General features: G+C 46.5%; 1 protein-coding gene across 8 annotated transcripts; it reads right to left on the reverse strand.

The window, feature by feature from the left end:
• Window positions 1-828: 828 nt before the first annotated feature.
• METTL21A (methyltransferase 21A, HSPA lysine) lies at window positions 829-11,081 on the reverse strand. Of its 8 annotated transcripts, XM_013984428.3 has the most exons (6): window positions 10,843-11,081; window positions 10,024-10,203; window positions 7,870-7,981; window positions 5,603-5,650; window positions 1,547-1,762; window positions 829-1,407 (listed from the first exon to the last, which is right to left on the reverse strand). In XM_013984428.3, the coding sequence occupies exons 2-5, from the start codon at window positions 10,168-10,170 to the stop codon at window positions 1,548-1,550; spliced, it is 522 nt and encodes a 173-aa protein (XP_013839882.1). In that variant the 5' UTR covers window positions 10,171-10,203; window positions 10,843-11,081; the 3' UTR covers window positions 829-1,407; window position 1,547. The 8 variants fall into 8 exon arrangements, with proteins under 8 accessions (XP_013839882.1, XP_020930974.1, XP_020930972.1 ...); XM_021075315.2 differs by lacking the exon at window positions 5,603-5,650 and having other exon boundaries at window positions 1,547-1,621; XM_021075313.2 differs by lacking the exon at window positions 5,603-5,650.
• Window positions 11,082-11,406: the final 325 nt, after the last annotated feature.

Below are 11,406 nucleotides of genomic sequence, written 5' to 3' on the forward strand. Positions count from 1 at the left end.
CCTTTTTCACTGTCATCCTATGCATTATAAGGAGGCAGGGACAGCCTAGGAAATAAATTTTAAAAAAAAATTGAGAAAGGGTAGAGCTGAAGGGAGAAACTACAGCTTTTGATTTCAAGAAGAATACCTATTTTCAGCACACAGAGGTCCAAGATTTGTGCTGCTATGAAAAAGTAACTAAAATTTTATTTATTCCTTGGTTTATATAGCTAAATCTGAAATTAAGCCAAAAAGCATATGAGACCTCATCATAAGAGATCCTAATCTCAAACAACCTAAAGCATTTAAGACCTAAATGTAGCAAAAGATTTTAAAAGCTTAACAGCTCAGGGAATGTAAATTTTTTCTTTTTGTTCTTTTTCTTTTTCTTTTTCTTTTTTGGCTTTTAGGGCTGAACATGTGGCATACGGAAGTTCCCAGGCTAGGAGTCCAATCAGAACTGCAGTTGTGGTTGGTCCTACACCACAGCCATGCAGGATCCAAGCCACATCTGTGACCTACATCACAGCTTACAGCAATGCCAGATCCTTAACCCACTGAACAAAGCCAGGGATTGAACCCACATCCTCATGGATACTAGTTGGGCTCATTACGGCTGAGCCATGACGGGAACTCCAGGGAATGTACGTTAAACCTCTTGTTCTCTACTCAATTAGAGAACTGGGCTAGAGCTATGTCTTACAATGTGTTTTAAATGATTTGCATGATCTAGCCTTACCAAAACATGCTCACTGCTTTGAAGATGCCTTTATGCTAACCCTTCATCATAGCATCACTGAACATTGTTTATCAAGAGGGAACAGTATACAGAAACAACATAAACCAAAATCTCGAACTTTCCTTTAATGGCACTTGAATTTCAGAGTTATCAAAATATAACTAAAAAGTCACAAATATGGGACAAAACACTGCACATTTTGCTTTGCCTTTTTTCTACAGTAAGCCATTTCATTACATGTGTTTATATTCCCAGTCTGAGACCTTAATTGACAACATAAATCATAGCCAACTATAAGTCCTCCCTCAGGTTTCTCTTCTGTGCTTTGTAAATATGAACATCTTTTTCAGGATCATAGTGAACCTTACTCACAGTAAATTGCCTCTCCAGCATCGCTAAGAAGTTGTGATCCCGTTCATAGCGAATTCGGCAAGCTAAAAGAATCACAGAGTGGTTGCTACAGAGATGTTCCAATGTTCGAAGAAGATCTGTAAATGTTTCTTCTAAATATATGATATCAGCTCCAAGTATCAGGTCAAATTCTCCAGGTGAAAAACTCCCCAAATTCTGTCCCCAAGTCAGCTCCTTAACAACAGCTTTGGGTTGGATATGGGGCGGTAAGTTGGCTTGCACGTTTGACTTAAGAAACTCTAATGCTACTTTTCGATCCGTGATAGTCACATGAGCACCTAGAACGTGGGACAGAAAGCAATGCGCACATCAGTACAACTAATAGGGAGAGGGATGAGGTTAAGCAGCAGGGTGAGTGTCTCTCAATAGTCCACCTCGCATACAGAAGTTCGTGCCCTTTGTGGACAGCTGCCATACCTCAGAACAATGGCCAGCTGCTCCTCCTGCACTGCCTCCAGGTAAAAGTGAACTTCTGATTTGCTGAAATCATGCCTATAAAATGTAGAGTCCCCATGTGACAAGCTAGCCAAAGCTTCTGAGTTCGACAAGCAGAAGTGGCCCCCTCTGCACCCTCAGACTTCACTCGGGAGCTCATCCTCTTCAGGGATAACGTGGAGTCCAAGGATGAAAAATCTGGGGGCAAACAATTATGAAGATGACAAGATACCAAAAACAGGGAAAGGTTCCTTTCTGGGGCTAAAGCTTTAAAAAGAATCAGGGGAAAAAAAAAAATAAAATAACTGGCTGCTAAGAAATCCCGGTCTACCTCTCCTTATGCTGTTATGAAGCAGTCAAACTATATGTGTTTATGTAATTCACATGTAATTACTGAAAAAGGGTAAACTCAGAAATGAGTAAATTATATTCAAGTGCTATAGGCTAAATGTAAGATACTGTCCTCTTAGTGCTAAGTTTCTACATGAAGGGGTAAAATGAATGAGGCAAATACTTCATTCATGTTTCCCAAGGGATGATTACCATAAACTAAAAGAATCCAACTGTCTGCATCAGTATGGCTGAGAGAGAGAAGTCTGAACTGGGAGTTACCCTTCTGGGAAAGCAGCCCTGAAACACCTCACCTGCACTGCAATCTCACTCTAATACATGGCATCTTGTTTGGTTTGGGCCCCACACATTCTGAAATTTTAGAATTATGTTGCATTCCTTTACTAAATTATTTCTCATCTGCCTCCTTCAGTCTGTAATATTCATGAGGAAGCCCCCACAGGACCCCAGACCAGCTGCAGGAAGCACCATTTCAGGGGCGGCTCATCCTGAGTGTTTCTTGATGTGTGCAGTAGGACAGGATGTATGTCAGTTTGACATCTGACTCAGTCCTGAGTAGGATATGGTGAAAATGCACAAGTTGTCAGACACCGTGCTGACAACGAAGAGCAACTGTGCTACTTTTCACCTCTCCTGGTAACAGAAATCACATACAGCCTTTTCCTGGTTTGACGTAGAACTTTACTGCTGGACTTCCTCACAGTCTACTGGGCACTCAGCAGGCAACACAGAATGATCTGGTCTTTGCATGGCACCTTGGTGTGCATTTGAATAGCTCTCAGATGTAGACCTCCTCTAATGTCTGTCTCCGAGATTTCCAAGGCCACTGCTAACCTGCCCGGGGTTCCAGGAGTGGGTCCGGACACAGGGAGGTAGAGGCAGGGCTGGGAGGCTATAGAAGTTCTCCCCTGATTGCGTCAATTTTCTCAGTGAAATAAGGAGAAATGTCATCAGCTGAGAGTGAAGAAGGAGGCAAGAGGGCTGGAGGGGAGCAGAGCGGGATGCCTCCGCAGCACTCAGAGCCCCAAAGATGGTTTGGATCAGCAATCCTTTTTTTTTTTTTTTTTTTTTTTGGTCTTTTCTAGGCCCTCACTCGCAGCATATGGAGTTCCCAGGCTAGGGGTCGAATCAGAACTACAGCTGCTGGCCACAGCCACAGCCACAGCCACGCCAGACCCGAGCCACATCTGCGACCTACACCACAGCTCACGGCAACGCTGGATCCTTAACCCACTGAGCAAGGCGAGGGATTGAACCAGCAACCTCACGGTTCCTAGTCAGATTATTAGCCCTGAGCCAACGACGGAAACTCCCCGGATCAGGAATTCAAAATGAGACCCAGAGGCAGTCCGTTTCCTCCAGCCACATTCAGCTGCCTGAGTGCAGCCTGCGAATAAGTGGAGACACACACTTAACCTTGTTTCTAGCCCAGTAAAGAGGAGGAAGCAGCAAGGAAGTGCAGGGTGTTGATGGTATGTGAAGATGGTGACAGATGACTGCTTGTGAGACTTGCGCAGGGTAAGGAGGGAGATGAGACACTATTTCGTTCACGAAAAATGAATGGAAAATGACCCAATAAGACAATATAGCCTGCTGTCACTCACTTGGTAATGGAAAGACAACATGAAAACATTTGTCATCCCTTTTGGGTTTTAGTTTTGTAGGCAACGCCTTAATTTAGTCAAATATTGGGGCACGTACCGTGTGCTAGAGATATGGAGACAAGTAAGAAGGTCCTTGCCCTCTAAGAACTGAGAGTCTTGAGAGAGACACACATAAACATAATTGTGATGCAATGTGGGGAGTAAAATATAGGAATATGGGTGTGCCAGGAAATTCTGTGGTTACAAAGGAAAAATTCTTGGAGAGGAGCAGAAGGAGGATTTTGGAAGGAAAGGAAATCTGAGCTTACACTTAAATGATGTGGCATTAACCAGAGGAAAGAGGCAAAGAGGGTATTCAAAGCAGAAGGGACAGACCAGAAGCAGTGTGTGTGTGTGTATCACAGAAACTTCAAACAGTACAATCGTGCTGAAAAACAGTGAGGCTTTAGGGTCAGGCACAATGAGATTACAGAGCCTTAGAAAGAAGCCTGGGATTTGGCCTGCGGGCAGTGGGAAGGCACAGGCATGTTTCAGTATGGGCCACCCCATGCTTCTAAATTTTAGATAGGCCACTGACAACTATGAGCAAAAGTGGGTTTGATAAGACAGAGGCAGAAAGGTCCAGTGGGAATGTGCATATATAATCTTGCAGGAGCTAAATGAGAAGAGCTAGAGCCAGACAAGGGGGAGAAAGGGAGAAACAGAATCAAGAAATAGTTAAAAAGATAAAATCAGCAGGGCTTAAGGGTGGGGGATTGTGGCGAGCAGGGCAGGGACTTGAGTGACTATTCAGATAATGATGCTCAGAACAAAAGCGAAAGGACGAGTTGGAAAGGGAAGAAGAGTTCAAGTTTAAACACATGCTGTTTGAATTGCTCCGAAAGAGCTAGATAGAGACATCGACAGCTTTCTGTTAAATGTACAAGCTGAAGGTTCAGTGGAGACTTGCACTGGAATTACAGAAAACTCAAAGAATTTATTCCTGAGCATTATATTTGAGACAGTGGTCCTTAGACGTGGTTGGGCATCAAATCACCTGGGAAGCTTTTAAAATCCAGATTCCCTGACCCCACCCCAACTTGCAGAACCCAATCTTTAAGATGGGATTTTTTTTTTCCTTAGAATATAGTTCTCAAGCAGTATAAAGGCTGAAGAGATTTTCAAACTAAGACCCAGGATTTGATAGTCATAACTGGATTTGAATTCAAAATCCATAATCCATTAACTTTGTGACTAAGTGGGCAAGTTACTTGACCTCCGTTAAACCTGCATTTGGCCTCTTTGGAAAGAACTCCAAGTAGACCTCCTGGCAGGGTTGTGGTGAGGCTGAACGACTGTAAAGATGCAGCATCCAGAACACAGGAAGCACCCAGGGAACATCAGTTGTTTTCTTCTTCTAACAAGGAAGTTTTCGACACCCTATATTAACCTTCTGCATAGCATTTGTCATGGAGTGGAGGTGGGGGGGCTTTTGTGTAATTTGTGTCTTCCTCCCTGTCCCCCAGTTAGAATTAGAATGGAAGCTGGCATTGCTGTGGCTGTGGCGTAGGCTGGCAGCTACAGCTCCGATTAGCCCCCTAGCCTGGGAGCCTCCACATGCCGTGCATGCGGCCCTAAAAAGACCGAAAAAAAAAAAAAAAAAAAAAAAAGATTTTCAAGTTTCCTTCGTGGCTCAACAGTTAACCAACCCGACTAGTATCCATGAGGATGCGGGTTTGATCCCTGGCCTCGCTCAGTGGGTTAAGGATCTGCATTGCTGTGGCTGTGCTGTAGGCTGGCAGCTGTAGCTCTGATTCAACTCCTAGCCTGGGAACTTCCATATGCCACTGGTGTGGCCCTAAAAAGGAAAAAAAAAAAAAAAGAATGGAAGCTTCTTGAGACCAGGTGACCTGTCTGAGTGCTGCTCTAGAACCATGACAGGAACATGGAGTGGGGGAGGTTCTGGGAATTTAGGAACTGACTAAGGCTTACAAAAACTGTTTAAAAGGGGGGGGGGAATCAATCTCCTTCTGAACACTTCAAAACCACTGCCTAGTCCCAAGTTGTCACTGTTTCCATTTTAAAGAGATTAACTTTTTCTTACCCTCAAGTTTTAACATCAGTACTTCTCCATCCCAATACTTTGTAGCCACTATGAACAAAGAGTATGAAAATCATGTAGTAACACAGAGAAATGCGTATGTGATATGTTAAATGAAACACCAAATATATGAATGTTTGTATACACACACACACACACACTCACACAGAGACACACTGTGGAATCATGACGTCAACTCTCATTAAAATAGGAATAGAGAAAAGGAATGGAAGGAAATACACCAAAATGCTAATGGCAATTATGTTGCAAAGTCATGAATAATCAGAATCTTTGGTGGGTTTTTCCCCTTTTTTTAAGGCTGTACCTGGGGCTATTATTTCAGTAATAGAATTACTTCACTTTTATATCAGAAACATTGATTTTTCCTGATTTTCCAGTTCATCTCTCTCTCTTTTTTTTTTTTTTTTTCTTTCTTTTTTCCTTGGCTGATCTTCCCTGGATGTGGAAGATCCAGGGCCAGGGATCAAAGCAGCGCCACAGCAATGACAATCCTGGACCCTTAACTTGCTGCACCACCAGGGAACTCCTCTAGTTCATCTCTTATTCCAGAACTACTTGGGTATCTACTGTGCGCCAGTTGCCTGTACTGGGGCCAAGTTCACACAGAATGAGACTTCGTCCCATTGCTCATGAGCCTCGGCCTGGGAGGAGAGACAGATACACAAAACAGCTGCCGGGAGTGAAATGTGACAGCTGGGGCAGAGGTGGGGAGAACACCAGGCACTGTGGGGCAAAGAAACAAGGCAGCACTTGATTCTGCTGTGGGGCAACCACAAGAACACCATCTGCCAGTCTGTGATTCGAGCCCCTCCCTGAGCTGACTTTTTGTGGCAGCATCTAACTAGTCCCTTAATCTCGGCTGGTCTTTGAAGAACCTTCTCCTGGCTTTCCCGGCCCTGCAGATCTGGACCTCCAGATCAGAAACGAACAAGCAGAGAGGCTCCCAACACTTGCTGGACATTCACTTTGGGCCAGTCAGTGAGCAAACAGATTCCTATGCATGATCTCATCTGATCCCCACTGGGCAGGGAATATGGTTATATCCTCATTTTATGGAGAAACTGAAATTTAGTGATTCAGCAACTTGCCCAAGGTCCCAAAGCTATTCAAAGTTCACAGAGGTCAGAGGCAAATTGGCCCCTAAGCCTGTGCACTTCACCATGTTCTCCTGTCTCTACAGCAGTGAGGAAGCCCTTGTTCTCGGGAGGAGACAGAAGAAAGCTCATTTCCCCTTCCAGTTAACCGCTCTCTCATCGCTGAGACTGGAGTTAGTGTCATGCAAAGACAAGAACTGGGGCCGCTGTGTCTGACAAACCTAGTTTAAGTCTCAGGTCTCCACTGATCAGGAATTCAGGCAGTGGCTTAATCTCCCGGAATCCCAGCTTCACTGGAAAAATCGAAATTAAATATGTATCTCACAAATATGGGGATGATGTAAGGTTAACCTCTTTTGAGGAAAACAAAAGCTGGTGCATTGGCTGGAAGTGCCGTGGTACTGGAGAGATGGACCCAAATCAGTCTACATACATATGCTTCTACCCACTGACCCTGCCCATTGCCCCCCATCATATCTTGGAAGGCGAAGTCTAAACAGAGAGAGAAATTCTGAAAAAGATATGTTACCAGCAGCTCCTTTCGTGGCTCAACAGTTAACGAACCCGACTAGTATCCATGAGGACACAGGTTCCATCCCTGGCCTTGATCAGTGAATTAAGGATTCGGTGCTGCCATGAGCTGTGGTGTAGGTTGAAGACGTGGCTTGGATCCCAAGTTGCTGTGGCTGTGGCTCTGGTGTAGACCGGCGGCGGCTACAGCTCCAATTTGATCTCTAGCCTGGGAACCTCATATGCTGTGGGTCTGGCCCTAAAAAGACAATTTTTTTTTTCTTTTTTAAAGTATGTTACCAGAAAAAGAACAGGATGAAAGTGGGGCTTGGGTGGGTCCTGTACACATGTGATGGATTCTAGGTCCTCATCACCCAAGGCTAATTCCTTTTCTTTTTCTCTTCAATTACGAATTAACATGATCTTAAAGCAGTCTTCTGTGAGAAGTATAAATATAGGAAGAGAAACGAGAAGGAATTAGCTTTCCTGGAGGTAAAAGCACAGCAGGTGGCCCATGACTCATAATAAGTACAGGGGAAAGAAAAGTAATCCAATAAAAGAAAACTAATAATGGGTTTGGCATCATGAAAAGGCACAATTCCAAGAGTTCCACTCGCAAAAGAGGGAGCACCACGTCACACTCACCCAGCAGGGCAGCCACTATGCCCACCAGCCCTGTGCCAGCACCCAGCTCCACGGCAGAACAGCCCCTGAGCTCCACAGCTCCCATCTCCAGATACGTGGAAAGAACGACAGCCTGAGTCAAAACATAGTGTTACAATTAAGGTCAATAAGTGATTTAGGGGCTGAAAGGTTTCACGCTTGTGCACCAGGAAGACACCACACACCCCTCTCCCACTGCGAGGTTCAACTCCCCGTTCAACAACACACACAGGAACTCAGCTAATGCTGGGAGGTCACCGAGAGCAAGCACAGACACTGAGTCCCACAGTCCAGCTGCCCCAGGCCCCAGGAGAGGCCCTGACGGAGACTGCAGTGGTCAGTGATCCTGTCCACCCAAGCCAGGGTCCTGCTGAATCTGGGAGGTTTCATTTTCCTACTGTACTATATCACTTTTAAACCTAAGGTTTACAAAACTACTATGGAAGAGCTGACATGAAGGGTCTCTGTAATTTTGCTTGCAGGAATGTCCAGTTCCTGAACCAAGTTCAAATCAGCAATGCCACGACATCACCCAGAGGGAAAAAGCAAAGCAGCACCAAGGCTTCAGGGGCTGTGTTCCTCCATCCTGTGCCCCTAACAGTCACCACCCCACAGGAACCCGGCATCAAAAGCTAGGTTTTAGCTAAAGGTTTGGACTTACTGTGTGAGTTAGCATTTGCATACAACTCTATACTGTTAACATAAATTTGTTTTTCATGGCCACATGCTATTAGTATATTTAGCAATTCCTCTTTTTTTTTTTTTTTTTTTTAATATTTTTAGGGCCACACCTGCGGCATATGCAGGTTCCCAGGCTTGGGGTCTAATTAAAGTTCCTCCTGCCCCAACTCGGGAGCGCCCCCTGCCTCCCAACCAAAGGCCAAAGCCACAGCCACAGCCACACCAGATCCGAGCTGTGTCTGCCCCGGGTCTTTAACCCACTGAGTGAGGCCAGGGATAGAATCTACATCCTCATGGATGCTAGTCAGATACTGAGCCACGATGGAAATTCCCAGCAATTTCTCCTCTTGATGAGAATGTAGGAGGCTCAGCTACTCCTCACTTTCATGTATCTTTATTACTCATCCTAGGAACACTCTGCATGTAGTTACCCTGGACTTGCTTCTACAAGTAGTATTACTGGACTAGGCTATGTCAAGATTTTTATTACTAAATGTTTCTCTAACATCCCTAATACAATGTTAAAATGTAAAATTGTATCTACGCCAATCATTTATCCAACATTCCATGTGCTCCCCCTTAATCCCAGGTGAGGTGCTAGAAGCTGAGGACAAGGTTCTGTCACATGCCACTGACAGAACAGTGCTGGGAGAGGAAAAAGAAGCAATTATGGTATAATTGTTTGATCCTTACAACTATGGAAAACTTCAAGAAAACACATGCTCGTCACTTTCGGCTTCGTTACTTTACAATATTCTTTGTGCAACGTTAAACTTAATGTGAAACCTAAATGAATGAGTGTCCCAAACAGGGTCTCCAGCTTTCTTTTCAGTCTTCCTTCTTCCCAATGGGTAAATTGCTGGCAAGTCACTTCGTTTCTCTCAGCTTTCTTTATTCACCCTTAAAACACAATCTATTTGGTGGTAAGGGAACAGGGAATTGATTCTAATAGTTTTTTTTGTTTTGTTTTGTTTTTTTGTCTTTTTGCCTTTTCTTGGGCCGCTCCTGTGGCATATGGAGGTTCCTGGGCTAGGGTTCGAATTGGAGCTGTAGCCATCAGCCCATGCCAAAGCCACAGCAACACAGGATCTGAGCCGCGTCTGCAACCTACACCACAGCTCACAGCAATGCCAGATCTTTAACCCACTGAGCAAGGCCAGGGATCGAACCCTCAACCTCATGGTTCCTAGTCAGATTTGTTAACCACTGTGCCACTACAGGAACTCCTAGAAATTTTTTTGAAGGGAGTGGGATGATGAAATGTTTTCAATTGAGTGTGGCGACAGTTGGGCCACTCCGTGGATTTACTTAAGAAAAACAAAAACAAAAACCAAACTACTTTAAATAGATGAAATGTACGGTATAGAATTATATCCCAATAAAACTATTATTAAAAAAAAAATAAAGACCAGTCTTATAATCAGTTGCTGGAGGCTCCCCCCGGGGGTTACTTACCGCGTCCCAAACCACGGCAGCGACTCCCAGCTGCTTCCAGTCCTGCTGGATCTGGATCCTGTGGTTTGCAAAGGAGAAGGTGGCAAGAGGCTTGTGGAATCTCTGCAGCCCCATTCCTGCGGTCTCCTCATAGGGCACCAGGGCCATCTCGTCTGAGCCCAGCTCCCTGCTCCCTCAAAGCTGTGGAGCAAAAGAATTCTGCGTGATGCTTCTAGCCAGAAAAAGTATTATTACCTCTTAAGTAGCTACAATTGCTTTCTTAAGGTCATTTTACGAGTTCAAAATAATTAACACTCGAGGAAAGAAGCCTTTGTCTCATTCCTTTTACATGGCTCTTCTGGGAAGTGAGATATCGCTCTGAGTTCGTGCTGTAGCCGCTCGACGAATTCGCAGCTGAGCGAAGAGTGAGCAAAGTAGAGGTGGCAGCCCAGGACTGCGGAGAAAGTAGCGCTTTCTAAACTGCCGGGGCCCGTGTAGACTGCAGCTGCAAGCCGCTGCGTTGGGCAGGGCATTATATTGTTGTTTCTTTCTTGGTCTTCCTTGCTCTCTCTAAATCGTTGCGTTCAAGAGCGACCCCACAGACGTCTGAACTTAAATGAAGGGTTAACGGTAAGATTATCCCGCTTTACGACACCAGCCGGCTATACACGCTCAACGCAGTTACATTTCTTGCACTGGAAGTGAAAGACGCTAGTGGATTCCGAGTCGCTTTCAGCGAGCGAGACCCCGGGTCCAGGATAGATTGGGGCACCGCGGCTCGGAGACCTCCTCATAGTCTTGACCCCCGCCCGCCCCACTGAAGGTCCGACAGGTACGTACGTCCTTCCCGCGGGCCCCAAAGCTGCGGGAACCGGCGGGATCGGGCCGGGAGCTACGGATCCCCAGACGCGCGGGCTTCCTGCCCCATCTCGGGAGCGCCCGCGGCCTCCCTGCCGAAGGCCGAAGGCGCGCTCAGCGTCCCAAGAGCCGGGCGGGCTACACACCCCGGCCGGCAGCGCAGCCTCCCCTCTACCTACGGCTCCCGAGGCGGCGCCGGGTTCGTGCGCGCGTTGCTCTCCCCGCCCCGAGGTCGGCGGCGGAAATGACCCGCGCGCGGAGGTGGGCAGCCCGCGCTGGGGCCACGCGTTTCCGGCTCCCCGCCTTCCCAGCTCCCGCCTTCCCAGGACAAGTGCTGGCTGGGGGCGGGCCCTCCCCCGCGTGGGTCCCCAGGGGATTGCGGCCAAGTCAGTTTCCCGGGGGGCCCGGGAGAGCGAGGTGCAGAGCCGCGGGCGGGAGCGCCGAAGGCGTGGGTACCGTGGCGACCGGGGAGTGGGAGGCCGCCCACCTGGTGCTGGGGCCGCTTATCTATGCGCTCGTTTTGGCGCGCGCGTCTTTTTGTGTGTG

The sequence above is a fragment of the Sus scrofa genome, chromosome 15 (assembly GCF_054392235.1).
Source record: "Sus scrofa isolate SSC_HxYL_T2T_F1_AM1 chromosome 15, Sscrofa_HxYL_maternal_Yorkshire_Landrace_v2.0, whole genome shotgun sequence".
NCBI lineage: Eukaryota > Metazoa > Chordata > Mammalia > Artiodactyla > Suidae > Sus > Sus scrofa.

Excerpts from the sequence above, each read along its gene's own strand:
- METTL21A (XM_003133611.5), bottom strand. The coding sequence starts at position 10,170 with ATGGCCCTGGTGCCCTATGAGGAGACCGCAGGAATGGGGCTGCAGAGA. Across the intron at positions 7,982-10,023 it reads CTGCCGTGGTTTGGGACGCG|GCTGTCGTTCTTTCCACGTA; the intron begins GTAAGTAACCCC and ends GTTTTGACTCAG. Across the intron at positions 1,408-7,869 it reads CATAGTGGCTGCCCTGCTGG|GTGCTCATGTGACTATCACG; the intron begins GTGAGTGTGACG and ends CCCACGTTCTAG.